Source organism: Panthera uncia, assembly GCF_023721935.1.
Source record: "Panthera uncia isolate 11264 chromosome B2 unlocalized genomic scaffold, Puncia_PCG_1.0 HiC_scaffold_24, whole genome shotgun sequence".
Classification (NCBI taxonomy): domain Eukaryota; kingdom Metazoa; phylum Chordata; class Mammalia; order Carnivora; family Felidae; genus Panthera; species Panthera uncia.
Window position 1 is genome coordinate 109,654,705 of NW_026057580.1, and position 24,399 is coordinate 109,679,103.

The window sequence follows — 24,399 nt, forward strand, 5'->3', positions numbered from 1 at the left end:
TGCATGAAGGGTCAAATAGATGCTCAGATTTCAAAGGAAAGCTACAGATGAGGAGCCCAAGCAGAGAGGTCAGTTCCGTTGGCCCCAAGAATGGGGACAGTGGGTGCCAGGCTGATAATGGAGCAGGGTTTTTGAGCAAGAGGTCTTCGGGCAGGCCTGGGCTTGGCGGAGGGTGTTGGGAGGAGAAGGCTGCCCTCAGGGGAACGGGGGTGGGTCCAGGTGGGCTGCAGCCAGCAAGAGGCGGGGTTGCCAGAAGGAAAGTTGAGGGGTGGGAGGCTCAAGTTGGAGACGAGGCTGGTCTGTGTCAAGGAATTAGGTGTGGAGGGACTGTGGCAAGAGAGATGTGAGGTAGAGCCACGCAGAAAGGCGGCCTGGACCCTGACTGTGCTACTCACGGCTGTGATCTGGGCTGACTACTCAGCCCTCTGGCCTTGGGGTCCCCTTGTCTGGAACAGGGACAGTATAATGCTGCCTGTCCTGCGGGTGCAGGGCAGAGCCAAATGAGATGCTGTACGTGTGGGGCCTGGTGTCACTTTGTGCACACCGTAGCAGTGTGCACAGAAATTCTCCAGAGGCGAGCAAGTAGGTCGGTTGGAGAGGGGGAGGGTAGAGCCAGATATACTTGGGGAGGCTGTGGCAGTTACGGAGGCAAGGGGTGAGGGGTGGACTAGGGTTCTGGGAGAGAACCATGGGGCTGTTAGAACTCACAGGGGCTGTTCTGATAGGAAACAAAAGAAACTTGGCTTATGTTAGGATTTTAGTCTCCAATGTATCATTCGATACATAAGGGTCTTTATGTAAATGGACAGAAATGGAGTGGTCGGGGCTGAAGAGTCAATTTTCACATTTGACGGAGGTCCGCGGTTAGATGTGTGGCCAGTACGGTGATAGGTTGAAGAATGAGAAAAAAGCAAAATGTTCTTCCGGGGACGGGGCTTTGGTTGTTCTTATTTAGAATTTAGCTCTAAAAATAACTTCAGCATCAAGGCACTTAAAGGGTTTGTGGTATACAGTCTTGTGAGCTGGGCCCATCTCTGCAGACTTCCTGATTTCATTCCCATACCACTGAGGAAAGCAAGAACGATAGATGGCTCTGAAGGCAAATAGAATGAAAAGGAAATGAAGATCCTACCAGCATTGAGGCCTCATGCTGTGTACATCCGGGCAGAGTCCTGGGCCCGGCCCTTCCCACCGCCACCCTAATAAATAATGTATGGAGATTTTCCGGCAATGTCCAATGGATGTTTTGGACTGCCTAAACGAGCACCATATATACCGTGAGCTACAAATGCAAGCACATCAATTTAAATTTTCTAGAAGTAGCGACTTTATAGCAGTAAAAAGAAACAGGTGAAATTGACTCTTATAATTTTGATGTCACCCAATTCTTCAACGTATTCTCATTTGAAAATGTAATCAATATTTAGAGACTCTTGAGGTATTTTATATTCTCCTTTTTGTGCTAAATCTTCCAAATCTGTTTTGTATTTTACGCTTGCAAAAAAATCCCAATTCAGACCAGCCACATTTTGAGCACTTAAGAGCTACAAGTGGAGGTGGCCACCATATTGGACAGCAGGAGTCTAAACTCCCCAAGTGCAATGCCGCCATTGCAGAAAAAGCCTGGCAATTACTCTGGGCTCGGTGACATCTGTGTCACTCCCATTCCCATGAGACTGATGCATAGTGTGCAAGAACGCAAGTTTGTGGTTCATTCTGTACCTCAGCTAGTTTGCATTACCGGAGGGAAACTGTTTAAGAGACATCCATCATCCAGAGAGCCCCAGATGGGCCATTTAGTGACAAGAGCAGCCCATCCAGAGGGCTCCCATCCAGCCGTTACCAATTCCAGAGGAAAACAAAACTAATACCTTTGGTGCTCAAATGGAATCCAAGTTTGTGGGAAGGAGGAATTTCTAATATAAGAAAGGCAACAGCCCATCAATAAAGAAAGATTGGATCCAGGCTAAAGCAATGAAAGACTCAGAATTGTGTTTTTGGTTTTATTTCTTCTGTCTAAGGTCCTCATTTCAGGTCATTATGACTCCATTTTTTCTGCTTGGCAGTGCACAGAGTGATTCTGGGGAGTCATTACTAAAATAAAAATTATTGATATGGCATTTTGCAAAAATCACCAAGTGAACTTTTATATAAAACAATATAGCAGAGTTCAAATAATGTGGAAGGGACATTTCTTTGCTGGAGGCTCCTTTTCTTTCTTGGACAAACATAGACCAGGGTGAAAACATCTGGAAATGTGACCTTCGGGGAGGGCCGCCCAGCCCCCATTCCCTGGATGCTGGATTTCCCCTCCAACTTTTAAGAGAAATGTAAGTGGACACTGCTGATTCCAATCATACTTCAGAATTATTACAGCTCAAAACACACAGTGTGATAGATTGAGAGGTTTTTCAGGCTTCCCATTGAGCTCTCCTGAGATAAAAACAGTTAACAACCACTATTCTGTGATGATAAATGGTTGTTGGCTTTCTTTCTTCAATATTTTAATAACTATTTGCATATTTTGGCAATGATGGACACGGAGAGTCTGATGGTGATTACAGAAGCAGATTGCAGAGGTGATTCACCGGACGCAGTTGGCCATCAGAGGCAACGCCATCTCTCAGTGACAGGCGGGTTCCAGCCCAGGCACCTGGCTTCCTGGCAGCCTTTTAAAGCAGGTGTTCTGATAGCCGTCAGTGCAGGGCGGCTGATGTGACAGAAGTTGGCTGCCTTCCCCTCTGATGCTCTTTTCTCCAAGACAGCTCAGCTCCCCGGCAAGTGCACTGAAAAACCCCACTCCAGAATCAGCACTTGCCTCTTTCTGTAGATGTGACTGCCCGTGGAATTCAGAGCTGCTTTGGGAGCCGTTCCGTGGCTGTGCTGGCGGAAGGAATCTGACAAAGCAGGATTCTACAAAACCTGTAGAATCTGACAAATCCCTCTGCCACCTCAGAAGGAACCTGTTTGGAAGGAAATGGTGCTCATGTTTCATGGACGCTTCCTAATTTCTCAGTGAAGTACTACTCAATTTATTTCACTCTTCTGTCTTTCTTCATCTCAAGCTCCAGGTTGCCATGAACATTATTTTGTAGTAGACCGGTTATTAATGTTTTGCCCAGAAAAGAGTCTGGGAGAAAAATTTCAAAGACCTTGAATTTGTAGAAGGAGCATTAAGAGCTGTCTTTCCACTTTGTATCAAGTTTTAGAAATTAATGTAAGAAGCAAAATAACGAAATGGTGGAAGGAATCCAATATGAAAGGAAATCATTCATACAGGTTCGAGGAGCAAGGTTTAAACCTTACTTGAAAATAAATATGAAGATGTTCATTGCAGAGTTTCTTATAATCGTGTAAAATATTAGGAGTAATTTAAATATATGATAGTACCAAAATGGATGAATGAACAATTGTATACTTCTATAATTAATGTTAGGAAGGAAGTCATTAAAAACACTGATTTCAAAAACATGTAATGACTTATGAAAATGAACTTGATACAGCATTGAATGAAAATATGCAAAATGCAAAAATGTATGTAAATTATAATCTTAATATATGCATCAGTTTAGAAAAATGACTTGAAAGAAACAGAGGTTTCTCTTTGTGGTTAGACTAACAAGTGGTTTTAACTTTTCTCTTTGTATATTCTGATATTCCTCATTTCCTATGATGATCACATATCCGTTTTATAATCAGAAAAAAAGCAGTAGGGGCGCCTGGGTGGCTCAGTCAGTTGGACATCTGACTTCTGCTCAGGTCATGATCTCCCGGTTTGTGGGTTCGAGCCCTGAGTCGGGCTGTGTGCCGACAGCTCAGAGTCTGGAGCCTGCTTCGGGTTCTGTGTCTCCCTCTCTCTCTCAGCTCCTCCCCCGCTCATGCTATCTCTCTCTCTCTCTCTCAAAAATAAATAAACATTAAAAAATTTTAAAAAGAGCAGTAAATATCATTATATACACTCTAATAGATATCCTCACAACAAACATTTATTTTAGCAAGCAATATTACTTGCCAGTTGTGTAGACTTGGCAAATCCATCCCCTGGGCCTTCATTTCCTCACCTGGATAATGGGATCCAGCGACCTTGTCTGACACACACAAGTGTGATGAGGTACGGATGCATTAACCTGCAGAAACTGGAAGCAGCCAACCACGTATACAGGCAGGACGTGTGACACTGCGTTGGATGCTGTGTCTACTAGTAGATCGGCTAGAACATAAGAAATTGAACAAGCCTCATTGACGTGGTTAGAATCGGAGCGCGTAAGAAACTACCACTGAAAAGTGGCCAGCCCAGGTCCCCACGGCAGGAAGGCGTTTTAGGGGAGCCCGGGTCCTCAGCGGTTGGATGTGTTAGCTGGCCCCGTGTGAGGACCGTGTGCACCGGGACACCGCTTTAGAGTTGTTACTGACAGTGGCTCTTGCAGCTACCCTGTGACATTTACTCAGAACAACATGCCCGTGAATGGGAGAAGCGTGGATGCCGTGGATGGATGGGGGCAGGGAGGGCACACAGTTCCGAAGGATTTATTGCGGTGCCAGGGTTAGCCTAAGCTCAGGGTTTCCGTCGTCAGTGCAGATGAGAATCCCCGTGGGGGGTTTAAATTTTTACATGATACTTTTTTTTTTAATACCATATGTGTATTACTTTTCCATTATAAAATGTATTCATAGCGGTGCCTGGGTGGCTCAGTCGGTCGAGCGTCCGACTTCGGCTCAGGTCATGATCTCGCAGTTTGTGAGTTCGAGCCCCGCATCGGGCTTTGTGCTGAGAGCTCAGAGCCTGGAGCCTGCTTCAGATTCTCTCTCTCTCTCTGCCCCTACCCCACTCACGCTCTGTCTCTCTCTCCTTCAGAAATAAATATTTAAAAAATTATATATATAAAAAAAAGAAAAATGTATTTATGCACGTCAGAGACTTCTGGAGATTCTGACTCAGCAGTTGAGTTCCCCGCTGGACGCATGCAAGTCTGAAAGTCCCAAATGTAAGACCCACGATCCTACAGTAGCATAAACATGGAGGATGCAGGTGACAAAGCGGCCGCCCTCGGTTGATAATCCAAGGGACACAAACCCCACCCACGCGGCTGGCACAGAGCAGGTGCTCTGACACGTAGCCTTCGAGCTGTTGAGTTGAATGGAGAAGTTAAACACGTACAGTGTAGAGGTTCTTGGAGTCTTTTCTTCTCTTAGCATCTGAGGGTTCTGTGGGGGTAAGTGAGAAACGGGTGTTCACATGTAGCAAAGAAAATAATGTTGCTTCCTCAGCTCAGAAAGCTTCTTGCAGGGAAGTGGGGGGGGGGGGGGGAAGGTTCAGTTTGAAGAGGTCCCTGGGCCGTGCGGTGGTGGGCCTGCTACTGGGACCCTAGAGCCTGAAGCGTGCGGCTGAATGCCACATGAGAGCATGTGACTCCACGACTGATCACGAAACCCCCATGTCTGGGCAGTGAGGGAAGGAAGCAGGGTCTGGGACCCTCTAAGCGTGAGAACCGTGAGAAGGGCCAGCAGGGCTCCCAACGAGAAAGACCGGAAGCTCTTCGAGGAGGCGCCCCGCCCTTGTTCACTCTGTGCAGGTTTCCTGTCAGTGGCTCTGGTAGGGAGACGGCAGGGGCCGCGGCTCCCCACGCAGCGTCTCTAGGGAGATGTGGGGGGGGGGGGGTCCCCGGAGAGAGTTTGCGGAAGCTGTGTCCCTGACATAGTGGGCGGGAGGAGGAGTCCTCGAGTCACCATCTGTCACCCTGACATCTGCAGACCCCTTGTCATTAAAATGCAGATCCTCAGGCCCCAACCTAAACCCACAGATAGCGACTCTAGGAAGTAGGGCCCGGCAGTGTGCTTCTAACACCTTCCCCCAAGGTGATCCTTTTACACAGAAAGACTTGAGACTTGCTGCCTTTAAATGTCACCAAATGCATATGGAGCATTTGCAGGTATAGACAGCACCATGATGGTTTGACAAGTTCCTCAGAGAACAGAGGTGGAGTCAGCTGGGAAGCGGTCAGGGGAGAAGCCTATCCTTTATCCCCTCCTCCCTTCCCAGCTCCCTCCATGCACCCACTCTGCCATTCAGGGCAAAGACCAGGAAGCCCCCAGGAGCTCTTTGTTAATGCAGGACGCTTCCCAGCAGGTGAAAAGGAGTGAAGCAGAGCAGCCCAATGCTGGGACCGCTCAGAAGGGCAGATCAGTGGTGTCAGGGCCTGTTCCTGCTCCAGAAGGACCTGTTGAGTGTCTCCCAGGTGCCATCCCTGGGCTGGACCCCAGGATCTAGGAGAATAGGGCAGAGTCCTTGCCCCGGCTATAAGCCTAGAGTCTGGAGGAAGCTGACCTAGGACCTGAATGGGGGAACTCCATGCTCCCCAGGGAACAACATGGCAGCAGCCAGAAGTGCTTCCTGGGAAAGTCCTGCCCCAGCTCCCAGCCTCCAAGCTAGAGTTGGAGCCGGGGCAGGTCTGGGTGGCATGAGGTCACCCAGAAGGGGCTGGTTTCTGCACTGCTCTGCTCTGTGTATGGTGGGGGGGGGGGTGTTCCCTCCCCCAACCCCCCAGCAGAATCTCTTCTGTCTGAAGGGAGAGCATTCGCCCTTCTTGTCTTGCTTCCAGTACCTGGTCCCTGGAAGATGCTTATGAGAGAGACAGATCCCCCAGACAGATGTCCAGATGGGGCATCTCCATTTATCAGCACCACGTGTGCCCAGAACAAATTGGGTCATTTCTTTCCTTCACATACAAAAACACGGGTGGGGGTTGACCCGCCTCCGGCCAGCAGAAGCAGGCTGACGGACACTGTCCGGGTCTGAGTGCTAATAAGGACTCGGAGGTTCAGGCCACACATTGCTGTCATCCAGACCCTCAGGGAAGGATGTGGGCAACAGGTGGGGGGAATGTTTCAAAAACAAGCAGCTAAGGGCCTCTGAAGGCCACACTTGTAGATTAGCCCAGGTCGTGGGCTGCATTGCAGTGCTGAGACTTCTAGAAGCACACTGCCGGGCCCTACTTCCTAGAGTCGCTATCTGTGGGTTTAGGTTGGGGCCTGAGGATCTGCATTTTAATGACAAGGGGTCTGCAGATGTCAGGGTGACAGATGGTGACTCGAGGACTCCTCTTCCCGCCCACTATGTCAGGGACACAGCTTCCAAATGTGAAACGTGAGATACTTTGGTGGGTCGAACAGGGCCATTCTGAGCAGCTCTGTTGGGTGGAACCCATTAGTCTGCAGGGCCAATAAGAGAAAGGATGTCAGGGAATATCAGCTATCTAAGAGTATCAGGGTCCTTGCACAGAGGAAACTGGGCTAGAAACTCAAGGAATTTCTCAGTCATATTTCTTTTTTTTTTTTTTTTAATGTTTTTAAATGCTTGTTTATTATTGACAGACAGAGACAGAGCATGAGCATGGGAGGGGCAGAGAGAGAGGGAGACACAGAATCGGAAGCAGGTTCCAGGCTCTGAGCTGTTAACACAGAGCCTGACACGGGGCTCGAACCCACAAACTGCAAGATCGTGACCTGAGCTGAAGTCGGACGCTTTACCGACTGAGCCACCCATGTGCCCGTCTCAGTCATGTTTCTTCCAAGTTAATTGACAAAAGAATTGAGAAACTCCTACCCAGCTGACAAGATAATTTCGTTAAAAAATCAAACATATTCTTTACAGTTAAAACTGTTCTTTTGGGGTGGTCTTAGTTGACATCTACTGACTGTCACATGATGGGGGTGTGTCGAGGACTTTACCTGGATAACCAGAAGCAAAAGGCATGAAAGACTCGGATTTCTAATCCACTTTTACGCCAACCAAGCTTGGGACCTGAGCAAGCCGCTTTCTTTGCCAGAAGGGGGGAAAAAACATAATCACATTCAGAAGTATCAATATATCTACGTGGCTAGAGAGAGAATTGTAGGCACGCTGTCTTTTATATTGTGCGCACATGGTTTTCAAAAATATGTAGACGTTGGTGACCGTTACCTGCTAATCTCAAGAATCGGAAACTCAGTTTTCTTCTCCTGTTGACTATCATTACAAGTCGCGTTGTGAGCACTGGAAGGAACAAAAGAGAAATGGAATCGTTTTGTTTTTGTCAAAATCTAGACCATGCTGCTATTGGTCACAAGGTGCTTGCTGTGACATCATTTATTTGGATTCTGTGCCACCCTTCCTTACACATTCTTATTCACAGCAGTTACAGTGCTTTATTAAAGTACCAGTGAGCATTAGTAAGGGCAGACAAAATCACTTCTGCTCACCTTACAAGCAAGTTTAGATGAAACTCATTCTTGCCTGATTTGCCGTAGTCTTGGCCTTTTTTCGGACCTGGCACCAGAGAACTCACAGGGCTGGGACTTCGAGGGCTGCTGGGGGCCCATTAAGGCAAGCGTGGACCCCTAGGGCTGAGATGCTAGAGACACACTGGGGTGGTCTTCCATGCTGCTTTTGTTAGGAAGAAACACGTCCTCGGTGGTACGAGGAGGTACGAGTCGAAAGCAAGCGTATTTGAATTATTTCATTTAATCGCTATAAGCAGAAAAGGGTCGTTATTGGTTTATTGACGTTATTGACGTTATTGGTTTAAAGGAGGATTGGTTAACAGGTATTTATTAAGTACTTGCCTGCAGTGGGCCTTCAACCCATTTGCCATCTGCTTGTGGGACTAAAGCGAAAATACAAGAAGTGAGTTCGTAAAAAACATAGGCACGTTTTTCCGTGTCACTCAGACTGAGTCACACGTATGATGAAGAGCACAAAGCCAAGGGGAGTCAGAAAGCTGAGGGGCGTGAGCCTATATAGAATCCTATACCCAGAAACAGTCAGGAGCCTCATGGCTCATCTCTCCAGCCCCCTGTTATACAGATCTGGGGAGCCCAGCAAAGTTAAATTACTTGGCAATGCCAGTGTGGACAACATAACTCTGTCTCCTCACTGCCAGGAAAATTCTCCATTCCCCTTGCCTTCTCATGGCACAAAATCTGGACAACATGGTGGCAGACGAAAGGATGCGGTGCCCAGTAGCATGAAAGGCACTGTTCCTAGACGTAAATGTTACGCCGAGATAATCTGCGTTAAGTGAGCTAATTGTGTGACTTGGCCGCAGCTAGCATCATGTGCGGCCAGAGAGCCGGGAGGAGGATTGCAATTCCAGGAGCTACAAGTGGACCTGAGGAGTCAAGCAAACTCCTTCTATCGTTTCAGGAATGACAAAAGAATCTAAAAAACGTCGAATATACAGCCAGTCTTGAGGGGAGGTAGAGAGGAAATCTTTCTAAAATTATTGATGAATGTCACCTCTGCTCAAAACCTTTTATTGTCTGTTCCTCCTGTGCAAAATGTAAGTTGCCTGAGAACAGAGCTCTTTGTATATTTTGTTCATTGTTTTATCCTCAGTGCCTAGAAAGTTCCTCGTGCATAGTAAATGCTCAACAGTCACTAGGTGAAAATAAAATAAAATAAAATAATTGCTGAAATCTATTAATTTAAAAGTATTTTTTGAAGCAGCAGAGATATTTCCATTGATACCTAAGCTTATGAATTATAGGGAGCCCAGACCATCTCACCCCTTTTTGCAAATGTTTTATGCCTCTTCCAAGATGTTCTAAAAGTAACATATTTTGTTCATTTTAAAGCAATATACAGTAAAACCTGGTTTGCAAGCATAATTCATTCTGGAAAAATGCTTACAATCCAAAGTACTTGTATATCAGAGTGAATTTCCCCATAAGAAATAATGGAAACTCAGATGATTTTTTTTCACAACCCAAAAATGTTCATATAAAAATGATTACAATACTGTAATATAATACAACATAATAAAGAAAATACAAAATATAAAGAAAAATGAACAAATTAACCTGCACTTACCTTTGAAAACCTTTGTGGCTGGTGTGAGGGAGAAAAGAGAGAGGAGGGTTATTGTGTAGGACGACTTTTACTATCACTAACGGAATCACTGCTATCTATTGGCTCATGGAATCTTTTTCTGCACAGGGACCATTGATACGCTTGCACAGAGGTTGACTACAGTACAGTGTTAATAAACTCTTGTCATATACTGTATTTAACATAACTGGAAATAAGGCAGCAGAGAAAAGGGGTCTATCTATATCTGCAGGCAGCCTGACCTAGAATGAAGCAAAGCCTTTCTAAGCTTACTCTTATATGGAAAAGCAAAGACTGCCCATAGGTGCTTGGAAGTGACCAAAAAATACACTAGCACCAGTTGTGGGCACCTTCCAATGTTCTGAAAAATCACTGATTTCAGCCAAACACCATGGCCTGAGACCGAGCATCCGAGCATGGGAGACAATCACCCACAATCCCACAGCAAAAGAGAGAGAAAGAGAAGAGCCATTGGCTCAGTTGTGATCATGTGATGCTCAGCATCACGTACTATTCGTATTGCAAGACATGGCTTGTTTATTAAGTCAAAACTTATTAGAAATGTTTGCTGGTCTTGCAGAACAAGTTACTGGAAACCCAAGGTTTTACTTGCGTATTGATTATAGAAACCCTGAGAAGCATAAAGAACTTATTTAATTCTTTATTTTTTAAACTAATTAATTTAGTTTAAAATTTAGTTTTAAATTAAGTTTTTTTAAACTAATTAATTAACCCTACCAATCAGAGATATCCATGGTTAACATTTTGATGTAGCCTTTCAGTACTTTTTCTCTGTGTAATGTATTTTTACACAAATATGGGCTCACATCGTACATTACTATTTTGAAAACAGATTTTTCCCCGCTCTATACTATGAACCATTCCACTCCATCTTTAATAGGCATATGGTTGTCCCATTATATGATCATATAGCACAATCCATTTAACCAATTCCCTTTTATTGACATTTCAGTTTTTAATACTAAAAAACAGTGTCACAATCAACATTCGTGAATATTTCCCGAGGTCAGATGTCTAAAGATGCTCTTGGTTGGCAAAGGAAATATGGGCTGTTAATGTTTTGAGACACATGACCGCTTGTTCCTCAAAAGGTTACATTAATTTATATTCTCACCAATAGTACAGGAACATGGCTCTTCTCCGTGCTCTCACCAAGACTAAATAATTATCATTCAAAATTAACCTTTGACTTTGCTTGAAATTAGGGGCAGCAAATCACAAACTTTTTCAATATATTTACTGACCTATTTCTCCCTTTGTATGTGAGTTGCCTGTTCATCTCTTATACCATTTTCTTATTGGAATACCTGTCTTTTTCTTAATCATTTATAAGAGCTCTTTAAAGATATTACTCTTTGTTATGGTGACATATGTTTCTATTTTATCATTTGCATTTTATGGAGTTTTTGACATATAGGTTTTCAAATTTTTGTGTAGTCAGAATTACCCATCTTTTCGTTATGTATGCTGCCTTGTCATATATGTATAGAAAGGGCTTCCATACCCCTCAGACTCTTAAGTTTATGTACATTTTTCTAGTTCTTCTATGTTTTACATTTATGTATTTTCATATAAGACGAGATATGGCTCTAACTTTTGGGTTTTTTCCTTCTAGATGGTTACCTGTTTATCCCAATTCCATTTATTGAATAACTCTTGCTTTCTCCATTAATTTGAAAAGCCATATTCATCAAATACTGAATCTTCTAGAATTTGCATCTATTTGAGAATGTTCTATTCTGTATCAATGTTTACTTTTTTTCCTGGGATGATTATTTCCCCTCATCTTTTTTTTTTTTTTTTTTTTTTTTTTTTTACTTTTGCAAATATTCTCACCTGTTTATTCTTCCAAATGAAGCTTAGAATCATTTTTTCCAGTTTGTCAAAATTTCCCCAAATCACATTGGAATTTTTATTGGCACTGGAATAGATGCATGATGTAATCTGAGAACTGACATATTTAAAATACAGAATCTTGCATTCCAGGATGTGGAATGCTCCTCTGTGCTTTTTCAAAATCTCCTTAAAGTCTCTATGTTGTTTTATAGGGTTCTGCATTTGAAACCTATCAACCATTTTTTTGGGGGGGTTAGGTTTATTCCTAGAGTTTTGTGATTACTTTTTCTGAAGTAAATAGGATTTTATCCCTTTATAGTTACCAACTGGTTATTGCTAATATTATTTATATATAAATAATAGATATATCTACCCACGTATAGATTTATACTAGTGATCTTATTGGAGATTCTTATTAATTTTGCCAATCAGTATTGATTAGAGGCAAAAGAGAAAACAGTATAGTACCACCATAGGTGGGCATGTTTTCCGTTAAAGTATATAGTACATTTCTTTTTTTTTTTTAATTTTTTTTTTTAACATTTATTTATTTTTGAGACAGAGAGAGACAGAGCATGAACGGGGGAGGGACAGAGAGAGGGAGACACAGAATCTGAAACAGGCTCCAGGCTCTGAGCCATCAGCCCAGAGCCCGACACGGGGCTCGAATTCACAGACCATGAGATCGTGACCTGAGCTGAAGTCGGACGCTCAACCGACTGAGCCACCCAGGCGCCCCTATAGTGCATTTCTAAGTAGCGTTCTCTCATGCTACAGTGGTATCCTTAATTCTCTTTTTCTTGGTGCTAAAGATAAAATCGTATTACTGTACCGAATGAGATCTAAGCTGCTCCTTGCTAATGCCCTCATATTAGTGCTATTCAAACCCCAATAAAAGCATGCCAGGTTTTCCTAGGGATAATGAGGAAGTGCAGCCCTGCCCTTGCATGGTGTCCCGTGCCCCCCTTTTTACCTCGTTCTCACCTCCCTGTCACATAAAACTGCAAACGCTGACAACCCAGACTGAGCTCTATCACTGTACAGTGTTTCGTAGTTACGCAGAAGCTCTGTCCCGTCGAGTAGAAACACACACAAGTATTTCTACCTTTGGCCTTCAGTTAAAGGACTGATACTCATTTATGCAGCACAGCAAGTGTGTGTGTGTGTGTGTGTGTGTGTGTGTGTGCGCGCGTGCGCTCAGAGAACTTAGACAAAAATCTGAGAGAAATTAAAACCTGGCAAGGACAAAGTGACCTTTATTCCTTTTACATTTAAGGGCAAGGCTTTGGCATCTGTGCAGGAAAAAAAAAAGCATGCAAAAAATAAGATAGTCATTAATTTTCATTTTGCTATAATGTTTTGGATTAACTCAGTTAAACTAAAAAGGTCATAGCTACTAAGCACTTTCTTTTTCTTGTGTCTTTAATTGCATTAATTAGTGATACAGATATAGATATAGATATACGGCCCCAGAGGATCTGGGCAGGCCCCCAAAAGAGAAGTTTTGATAGCTATGAACGTCATAGCATCTGACACTTCAAGGTCCTTCAGTGAATCACAATGCCCCTGAACTATGGGTGCTCAAATTATCATAGTTTAAATGTGGAGAAACCGAGGCCTGTTTTCTCCACCAGATAAAAAAATCACACTCCTCACCAATGCCACATCCTATGCGCCGATTTTCTGGAACATGTGCTTCAGAACTATTTTTAGGAATATTTGGGCTTATACTCATGGAATTACTTCTGCAACAGGACGAAGATCGATGTTTACCACTCCATGGTCACACTTACAATTCACACTCACAGCCATCTCCTTAACTCGATGAGAGCATACTCACATCGAGTATCTCTCCTTTAACAGGGCCTTACTTACCTAAAATTGGCTTCCACTCCAGGCTGTAGCTGTTGTCTTTCACGATATTTTTCAAACTGTCCCCTGGAACCAGAGCATGAAACAAGCAGGGCCCATCCATGTAAACCAGAGTCACTTCATTCTTGTCTGTTTGGGATATTCCAGTTCTTTGAAGATTGTCTTCAAACAAAAAGTTACACTGCTGGGGCGCCTGGGTGGCTCAGTCGGATGAGAGACCGACTTCGGCTCAGGTCATGATCTCGCGGTTTGTGAGTTCGAGCCCCGCGTCAGGCTCTGTGCTGACAGTCCAGAGCCTGGAGCCTGCTTCGGATTCTGTGTCTCCCCCCACCTCTCTCTCTGCCCCTCTCCCACTTGTACTCTGTCTCTCTCTCTCTCTCAAAAATAAATAAACATTAAAATTTTTTTTAAAAAGTTACACTGTTATAAATACAAGAAAAATGGGCGGTTTGAAAACTTGGCCTGGCCATTTCATCAGACCGACTTTCCATTTTCCATCACTAAAGAGATAATATCAGCTCTTTGAGTAACATTGGCATCTTTATAAATGGCACACATCTCTCTCTCCAGCATCCCAGGCCAGCTGCTGAGATTCTCCAGCCAGTGATATAAAAACTCATGCTGAGGGTTTAGCTCTTATCTGTGTCGTGTTTGCTATGGATCCCAGGCCTCACCATCAGATATAGACAGGGAGCTTTTCTAGAAGTACTGATTGTTAGACCCTACCCTGTGGGCCTGAGAATCTTCAGAAGTAAGGAATCTCTGCATTTTAAAAGCCTCCCAAGTAAGCAAACCTTCACAGGTGATGGTTGTCAGAGTACCTAACCTGCGAGCAGGGACTCCGCTGGGCTTTTGTCCTGCTTGCTAACAAGGGTTTGCATCTCGGCAATGCTTCTCCAACTGTCACGTGCATCTGAACCACCTGGGATTATTCCTCTCCGATGAGCTTCCCAGCGATGCTGGTACTGCTGGTCCACAGAACACACTTTGAGTAGCAAGGCCCCAGGCTAAGATTTCTCATCCTTGGCACTTACTGATATCTTGGGCTGGGTAAGTCTTTGCTGTGGGGGCTCTCCTGTGCATTATGGGATGTTTAGCAGCATCTGTGGGCTTAACTTATTCCCTCCTGCCACCTCCAGACATTTTGGACTCAGCCAGATTTTTCCTGGGGCCCCAAATCACCCCCGTTTGAGAATCACTGCCCTAGATGACCTCGATCATCAGCCCCATTTAAGATCTGTTATTAAATGTGATTTGTTTGTACTCGTAAAGATCCATACTCTGGGCTTATCTGCCCTTCCTAGAGGGTAGGCCACGAAAGGACAGAGGGCTTAGCTTATTCACCACTGTATCCAGGGCCCCTAGAAGACTGCTCAGCACGTGGTAGGTGCCTAATAGATATCTGAAAAGAATGAATGAATGAATGAATGAATGAATGAAGCTAGTACTGAGTAGCACAGGAACCTCTTTCTCTGAGGTTTCCTTTTTCTCCTCTCTGTTAAGCAGACAAAGGTTGCCTTGCCCAATTCTCTACAAATATTTCATTGTGTTTTTCTCAGTTCTTGGTTAAAAGCCTTAAGTGGTAGGGTTCTCATGTGGCTTAGGAGTATCTGTTCAGGTTCTCATCTGACAAATGTTTTCTCCTTCACCAAGTTTTCTCCTAAAGGAGGTCCATCCTATGAGCCCTTTGATGACCAAATCCAGAGTAAGCCTAAAGCCTTTGTGGTCTCTATGTAAAATTACCTCCTGTGACCAAACCCAGCTGCACATGCAGGAGAGGCAAGGTCAAGGCTGAGCCACTTTGTGAAGCATGGGTTTATTGTCTCCAATGCACCATTTCCCCCTTTCTTAGCCTGCCACTACCCCTGCCCTTTAATTGTTCCCACCACTTAAGATGCCGGTGAGGGGCTTAGGGAAGACCTGTGAGTGGGAACCATGCACATGCATCACCCCGTCAGAGCCTGTCCCTTTCCATTCCTCCTCCCGAGCATTTCCCAGGCAGCCACGGTCCCCACACCAGACCTCTCCGCCCTGCTTTGTTCATGAAGGCAGGACTGCAGTGGGTGGGGGGTGGTGAGACTCAGTGGGAAAAAGTACCCCGTCTGCAACCCCCCATGCCTCCAGCAAGGGCAGGCAGCCTAATCCCTTTATGTGGGATATGCCCCAGGTCCTCTTCCAGATCCCCATCCCCAGGAGTCTATAGTAGTTCCCCCACCACTGCCCTCTCCATCCCTGCAGGAAGGTTCCCTCTCCAGGACTCTGCATCCTTCCATGATTCTACCCATTTGAGGGCAAGCCAGCGGACACACTGTGCCTAGCCCCGGGCCTTTCCATCTCTCTGCACGCAGTCCGGGCATTGGAGTGTGGTGGCTTCATCCCTTCGCCCGCCGCCCATCCTGGCTGAGCTTTGTTTCCAGTGTTCTCTGTCCAGCCCCGAGAGAGTGCGGTTCCTTCCTGCTCCACCCCAGCATCCACTCCGAGCACAGTCACAGCCGTGTCCCCTTTGTCCAGAGGAAACCCCGATTGCCCCACCAGGCAATCCTCCTTCTACACCAGCATGTTCTGTGCTAGGGGACCACAGGACGCTCCTTGTCCCACAGGATGGTAGTATCCTTGGAAGGTATGAGGACCAAGTTCCTTGGGGAAACCCTGGGTTTTCTTTGCACTTTTTTATTCCTTAGCCTCTTTGCTGTGCCGATGCACCAGTCCCCCAGAGGGACTCCAGTGTTGGGGTTTTCCGGATGTGTTTAAAGCAGACTACATGACTCATTGACACTGTGCCCTCCTTCTGCCTCTCCAGTGCTCCTTGTTTCTAAATGTGGGAGTGGCTTGGGGCTCAGCCCTTGGCCCCGCACCTCCTGATAACTTCAGAAGCCAGGGGACATTTATCTCCAGCCTAGGCCCTTCCTCTCAGGTCCTGCTCTGTATGTGCACAGGCCTGCAAGATATTTCCTCACACTCAGTACCAGCAGGCAATCTCCTCCCTCCCCTCCTTCCCTCGCTGCACCTTCACAAGTGCTGCCGTCTGCTTCAGGACGCTGCCACAGTGCCCCCCTTGCACCATCCAGAGCCCGAGACTCATCCCGGACACCCACCTGTCTCTCATTTACCACATCCGCTAATAACTGATGTTACCATTTTCACGTTTCTAGAATGTGTCTACTTCTCTCCATCGCCACAGCCACCACCCTATTTTGAGCTACCATCATCTCTGGCTCGTATTCCAAATCCCTGCTAACTGGCCGTCTTGCTTCCCTCTGTCCCCAGCCCACCTCTGGGACGCTGAGGATGAACACCAACATCCCCAACATGACTCCAGGGCTCTGTGTGATCTAGCCCCTGCCGTCTTCCTCTCTGACCGTCTCCCATTCTCTGTGTTCTGGTCACACTAACCTGCCTGCAGTTCTTGGATGTACCATCTGCTTCCTGTCCTGGGGCCAGGACACAAGTCACTCTGTCTGAAATGCCTCGCTCCTCACTCCCAGCGTGCATGCACGCTTACGCACGCGTGCACAGGCGCTGCCTAAGGAAGCCCTGCTCCATCCTCTCTCAGATCCTGGTTCCAATGCTCTTTCTTCTGGGAAGGATCCTCACACCAAGCGGAGTTCCCTGCTTCTCTGACTCGAAAGAACACGATGCGCAATGACGCATTTAGTTGTGTGTTTACTTACTTAATATCTGTCTCCTCCACTAGGCTGTAAACGCCCTGAAAGCAGGAGCCAGGTCCGTGTTGTCCACCAGAGTGCCTGCCACACTCAGAGACGTTGGATTAGTGAGTGAAGGGACCGGGAAAGACGAGCTGGGCCCCGAATGCCTTATGTCTTGCGTTGCTAGTAGGACTCCTTCCATCCCATGTGGGGCCCACGCCTGCCTGTGGCTTCCCCACGTCTGCTTTTCTTCTTCTCCTGCTCCTGGCCCCTGTCCTTCCTCCGGTCCTCTTTGACGTGTGCCCCTCTAAGCAGAGGGCCCTCCCCTGTCTGCCCGTCCGCGTGGCTCAGGATTGAAACCACATGCACGAGCCTCACCTCAGGCATCAGTTTTAGCCCTCGAAGACAAACATGTAAGACAAACTGACAGAGCAAAGCGTTCAGCTGGTGGGAGAGGGCTGGGGAATCTCACCCCTTCATGAGCCTTCAAATGCACATTTGTATATAAGCATTTATGGAGGCAAAGCTGCTGCCATCCAATATATTGGTGAGAAAAGATTCACATTTTACCCTCAAGTGGAAACCTAACCAATGTCTGTGGACAGATCAGAATTTGCTCTCCCTTTCACCCCTAACAGTTTAATAGTTGAGTTGTCTCAGATTTCATCATCTTAATATTTTCCTATGGGCTTGGAAGTTTACAGACTGTTAGCCAAGAGCCTGTGTTGATTGGCTCTCAGCCATTTTCCGTCCTGAGAGGTAACCATTTCGAGGTTGGGTAGTCTGTGTCCCAAATGCTGCAAAGCACCAATGACATGAGCCTTATGAAATTTCAGATGCATTTGAACTTACGGCTGTCCTCCAGCCACGCAGTGGACAGGGTCTTGAAGATCTGAGTATAAAGCAAATCTCACTTCCCCTACGACTTGCATCCTAGTGCAGTGTGTCCTCATCCTAGTCAAACATTCGTTAGCAGAGGTTCCTCCCTCTCGGGAAGACACTGTTAGTGGTGACTCATCATGAAACTTCAATGCACCAGGGAATCCCACTGTTCCAAATCCTTTTGGAAAAGGAAAAGCACCTTAATGTACATCTTTCGTAAGTCCGGATATTTCCCTTTGCATTTTAAGAAAGCAGAGTTCACTCGCTTTATGTGGTAAAGGTCAGCGGTTTTAAAGGTTCAACAGTTTTCTCCCTGAATTTGGAGCAGGAATCAATAAGACAGTAGACAAGTGGGTCGCTCAGGCTATGAGTGCCCTATTTATTATTCCTTCAAGAAAGGAGCAAGACTTCGGAGAGTGGCTTTGAAAGAGGCATGCGCGAACAAACAACTTACTAAAGGCTCTGGTAAGCCCAGGACTTCTCTCTGAGTGAAAAACTTAGTCAACAGGCAGTTGTGTGTGCCTACATCACACTGCACGGCCCCTCCCCGACTCCCCAGATCCCCTCGTTCTTTGCTGACTGTGAGGTTCATGCCAGATGGAGACTCTGTTACTCTTTCTGCCTCCACCCCAACAGCTACCAACAATTTGCAAGGAGGGGGAGTTTTAAAGAGAAAAAGACCATTTCAAGCTCTTAAGTTTGCTTTCAGAATGCTCGTATATAAAAATGTCCTTAAGAAATACTGACTCATATAAACTTGCAGTACTGTTAGAGGTTTCCCCCACACACACACACAAATTCTAGTGTTCTTTAACCGTTAGATATTGCAGACTTCAATTATCCTTTTTCGGCGTCTGTACTTAAACCACAAAGAGCAGTTCTCCGAAGCGGAGGGCACAATTGTTGCCAACGACGAAGACCAAAACCAAAAAAACAGAGTAATTGAGGATTAGAACAGGAACGCCACCTTCCGTGCCCTGTGACGTGGGCCACGGGTGTACGTCATCTCCAGGGACGAGGAACGGATTTTATGACCAGCCGTTGGCGTCAGTCTGCACGTTGAGGAGAAACTTTCTTTGTGCTCAGGTGGGTATTTGAAGCCCTGGGTTTCAAGGCCCAATCATTCACATCTACCCTGGATGCAGGCATGCCCGAAGCTGCTGGCTGGGGTGGCTGTTGAATTTATTATGTGAAAGAAACAGCCACTTTGGGGTGCCCTGAGGTATTCAGCTGCCCATGTTGCCCGGCCCTCTCTGGGGGCGCATATGCAGACTAGCTGTGTGAGATGGGTCACTGGGCCAGCAGTGGCCGTGGACACGTTTAAGAAGAGTAACAGCCTCAGGAAGATCTTGAGAGAGGCGTTCCCAGGGAGGGAGGTGTCACTGGCTCAGAGGACAAAGGACAGTGGCCTCTGGCTGACGCACGGGTGTGGAGGACGCCAGTCCTGTGCGTCCAGGCATCCTTCGTCCCCACCTGTCGGGACTACTGGCCTTCCCGTTCAGCATGCACCTCTTGAAGACCTACTGTGTGCCAGAACCTCTGCTGGACAGTGGGAACATGAAAGAGGGAAGGCATGGTCCCTGAGCTGCAGCAGCCCCTGGGGGAAGACACAAAAGCAGATCCTTGCCGTGGCTGCACTAGCGAGGTCCCAGGTCTTCCCTCCAGCCTGTGAACATCACCAGCAGAGAACAAGTCTCCCCCTGCTCCCAGCACAGGACTGGTACCTGAAAGCACAGCATGGTCTAGTGATTGAAAATAATATACATATAAACGAATCATATGGTGAAAGTCCAAAGGAGGAAACAGCTCAGCTTACAAAGCGTTTCTGCAAGAGAAGCTTGAACTGGTCCTTGAAGACTGAAGGGTATCTACGCAGATAGCATGAAAGGGAGGCCCCAGGGGAGAAGGCTTTGTGCCTGGAAGTACAAAACAGCAGCCTGCTTGGGGGCACAAGGAGGCCACTGTGCTCTGACCCAGGCTCTGTGTAAGACCAGACGTCAAGAGAAGGGCCAGGTGCATGAAAGACCATGTGTGGCCCATGGGAGGCCCGTGGGAGGGTTTTGTTAGACTTCCATCTAGAAAGCCGGCTCTGAGGGAATGGGATGGCCAGACTGGCCAGGAGACTCCCTGCCCAACAGACAGCCCAGCAGGACCCCTTGCTGACTTCTCCCCTTGTCTGTGTTTGTTCGTTTATGAGTCCTCTATGGCCTCTGTCACAGTATTTTACTTAAATACAATTGACCCTCAAATAAGACAGGTTCGCACTGCACGGGGTCACTTATATATGCAGGTTTTTCCAGTAAATACAGAACAGTACCGTAAATGTATTCTTTCTTCTTTATGATTTTCTTAATAACATTTTCTTTTCTCTAGCTTACTTTAGTATACACAGTATATTATATACAGTAAGAAAATATTATATACAGTATTATATATACTGTACATTATATAGTGTATATAATTATATATGCAGTATATATAATACTGTGTGCTATATACAGTATATAGAGAGTATAATGTACTATATTATATACAGTAAGAATACTGTATATAATGAATATAATATACAAAATATGTCTTAATCAACTTGATGTGATTGGTAAGGCTTCTGGTCAATAATAGGCTAATGGTAGTTATGTTTTGGGGGGCGTCAAAAGTTATACTTGGATTTTCAACTGTGTAAGGGGTCAGCCCCCCAACCCCAACATCGTTCAAGGGTGAACCATAGGTTCTAAATACCAGCTGACTTTTTTTTTTTCAGTTATGTGGATCTTCAGTCACTTCAGTCACTTCAATGGCACAGTTGGGTCCTGAATCTAGGTCTTCCGATTCTTCAGTTTCTTTGACATGAAAAGTTCTCCAGATGTTTAGTCAAAGAGTTTTCAGATTTGGCTTAATTTCTTAAGCCTCAATTTTTCACGTCTGTTGAATTTAACCTTCACTTCACATTGTATCAAATGTTTAACCTTTCAAAAATGTACTTTGGAACAACAGGATCACGTGCTAGCGGGGAATTTTCCAAGGCCCTGCTACTCAGACTAGGCTATTTTAGTCATTTGAGTGTGGAGAAGATGGTCATCCTGGCATTTTAAGACACTTTCTGTGACAATTCAGTCTTTCAACTTTTCTGATTAAATTAACACAAATACTGCTGATTGGATTATTATTTCCATTTCTTAAATTTTTTTTAAATGTTAAATATTTATTTTTAAATATAAAAGAGAGAGAGAGGCAGAGAGAGAGGGAGACACAGAATCTGAAGCAGGCTCCAGGCTCTGAGCTGTCAGCACAGAGCCTGAGGCGGGGCTCGAACTCATGAACCGCAAGATCATGACCTGAGCCAAAGTTGGACGTTTAAATGACTGGGCTACTCAGGAGCCCCTGGGTTATTATTTTTACACATGTATCTGGCTTTCTAGTTTTTCTACCCATGTTTTCAAGAGCTAAATGGATACAGTAGATATCATGGCTGATAGAAGGCTAGTGAAGCACCAAGTCATAATTAATTTAGGCACCCAGTTGGCACAATCTCTAGAGAGCTGACCTTATCTTTGATGTATTCAAAGCAAGTTATTTTTACCCTGATGGCTAGGGAAGTACATAGCCATGTCCTCTCTTTGTTTTCTCCTTATTACAGAACCCATTGAGAGGTTTGATAGGGCAGCCACCGGGGTGCCAGGACAGTGGGGCACATGCCAAGAGAGGGTATCCTGCTTGGCAAGGCCACCCAGGGTCTTTGGGATGGCTCCGTGGCTGTTTAATTATTATTCTAAGTAGAAGAGTTGTCCTCAGCAAAGAGGTAAAGCGGAAGGCTGCTCCTTAGTCTTCCCATTTCCCTGCCCTCTACACCGCCTTGTCTCCCTCAGGTGTTCTTGAACTCTCTATCCTTTCCTTCTAGAACCTGCTTGTAGAACTTTAATTTTCCATGAATAGAAAATGGCTGATAACCACTCACAATGCTCCCTCTCTACCACTTGGGTTGGTATTTTTACAAATACCAAACTTAGGCCAAAGGGCAAGGGGCAGATTTTCAGGCCTCCGTTCTCCTGTTAAAGAAGATTGGTGTGAAGGGTGAAGGGCCCCTGAAATCATGACGCGTGAGTGGTGGATTCTGTCGGAGCAGGGAGGCAGGAAGAAAGTGCAGTTCTGCAGATATCACCATACCTCAGGAGTTTCTTCGACCCCATGCCAGACTGTACCCCCACCAATGAAATCAGCCTCCCTGAGGGCAGGACTGAAATATCAGGAGTTTTGGAAGCTCTTCCCGTAACTCCTGCCCAGGCTGTTTGTGGGGGCCGCCGTGGGTGTTGGGACTCATACCATTTGGGAAATGTATCACATGTTGCAACTATTGCAAAATAGTGTGACCTTTCAGTGTGTGTGAAGTAAAATACAGCTACCTTTAAAGTTACCAGCTCTGTTTCGAGACCACCATGAAGTTTCCCAAGATTTCCTCCAGCCCCTAGGGTCTGCTCTAGCTGTTTATCTGCTGCAGTGTCTGGGCGAAGCCCTTAGGTAGTCTTGCTACTCTCCATCCCCCCATGGCCTCCTGTGCTGGGCTGCACAGGCAGCTGCCCCAATTCTTCCTGACAGGGCTCACAGGGCTGTGAGGGGCCTAGAGGAGAATAAAATTGGATGTTTTACCTTCCTGTAGAGCAGGGGTTCTCAACCCTCCAGCACTTTACAATCACCCCAGGGGCTCCATTCTGATTTAATGGGTCTGTGGCAGGGTCCATCCATTAGGGGAATTTAGAAAGCTCCTTGGGTGGTTCTAATGTGAACTCAGAGACAAGAACCAGATTTGTAAGATACAATGAAACTTTAAAAAAAAATACAGGGGCGCCTGAATGGCTCAGTCGTTAAGCGTCCGACTTCCGCTCAGGTCATGATCTCATAGTTCGTGAGTTTGAGCCCCGTGTCGGCCTATGTGCTGACAGCTCAGAGCCTGGAGCCCACTTCAGATTCTGTGTCTCCCTCTGTCTGCCCCTCCACTGCTTGCACTCTGTCTCTCGCATTGTCTCAAAAATAAATAAACATTAAAAAAAATTTTTTAATTAAAAAAATATATATTTGTATTTTTTTCAACATTTAAAAAACTGGTTCTAGAAGATAATGAAAGATGCTGGTCAGCCAATAAACAAAATATAGAGATTATTTTTTAAATATATATTTAAATATATCTATTTTGAATATATATGTGTATATATATATTTTGAATATATATATGTATGTTTATATACACACACACACACTCACACACACATATATATACATATGTATTATATATTCTCCTCACCCAATACCTGGTATTTTTGAGGAGGCCAGTGTGCAAGGTGGGAGATTCTTAAGCTGGATTTGGAATGTACCATCAGAGAAGGATCTTGATGTCAGTATCCCCCACTGTGTTAATTAGGGCAGCACTAGCTGCTGTAACAAAACCCAGACCTTTAGAAATTTAACACTGGGAATTTGGTGTCCATGTAGCAGTATGGAGGGTGAAGAGATGGGAGAGGCAGCCCTCCGCTGCACATTCAGGGTCCCCAATTTTTGGTTCCCCAGCGACCCTGCGGGGAGAGGAAAGAGTGGGCGGGTCTCCGCGGGAGAGACCCATTGGCTGGGCCTGGCCATGTGTGCTCGAACCTCATTGGCCAGAACTCAGTCACGTGGCCACTGCCTGTGTGAACTATTTTGGGCAGCCTCAGCCCTGGCCAGGAGCTGGAAGGCGGTGGGACGGCAGGTCCTCTTGCGTGTCTGGCGTCGGGTGCCTCCCAGAAAGGCCAGGTGTGGCTGCTGCCCTTGGAAGTGCAGACTCCAGGCCTCCTAGGGGTGGGAGCCTGCAGCCGATAAGTGATTATATTAAGGGCTTGCACTCTTTTTCTTCTTTTGTCCACAGATATCGCAAACGGCACCAGTTCAGGGGGGTACCGCCCACCTCCCAGAACCAAAGAAGTCATCATCAATGGCCAGACTGTGAAACTTAAATATTGTTTCACCTGCAAGATTTTCCGGCCCCCTCGTGCCTCTCATTGTAGCCTTTGCGATAACTGCGTAGGTGAGTAGAAGCAGAGATTGCCTCTGTTCCACCTCTCGGGCAAGTGGTAAAATGTCTGTGGCTGACGGGGGAGGCTGATTTCCCTGGTGTAGACTGTGCTAAAGAGAGTCAGCATGGGTGTCTCTTTAATCCTCCGAAACTGAACAACTCAATAATAGTTAATATTTCAAGTGCCTCCCGCCACGGAGCCCATTCACCAAGCCTAGTGTTCCCAAGTCTCTGTT

General features: G+C 45.8%; 1 protein-coding gene across 1 annotated transcript in view; it reads left to right on the plus strand.

Moving 5' to 3' along the window:
• ZDHHC14 (zinc finger DHHC-type palmitoyltransferase 14) overlaps nucleotides 1-24,183 on the plus strand; it is a 214,974-nt gene extending 190,791 nt beyond the window's left edge. Inside the window, exon 3 of the mRNA XM_049654678.1 lies at nucleotides 24,017-24,183. Coding sequence (XP_049510635.1) covers nucleotides 24,017-24,183 — 167 coding nt within the window. The remainder of the gene's footprint in view (nucleotides 1-24,016) is intronic.
• The last annotated feature ends 216 nt before the right edge of the window (nucleotides 24,184-24,399 follow it).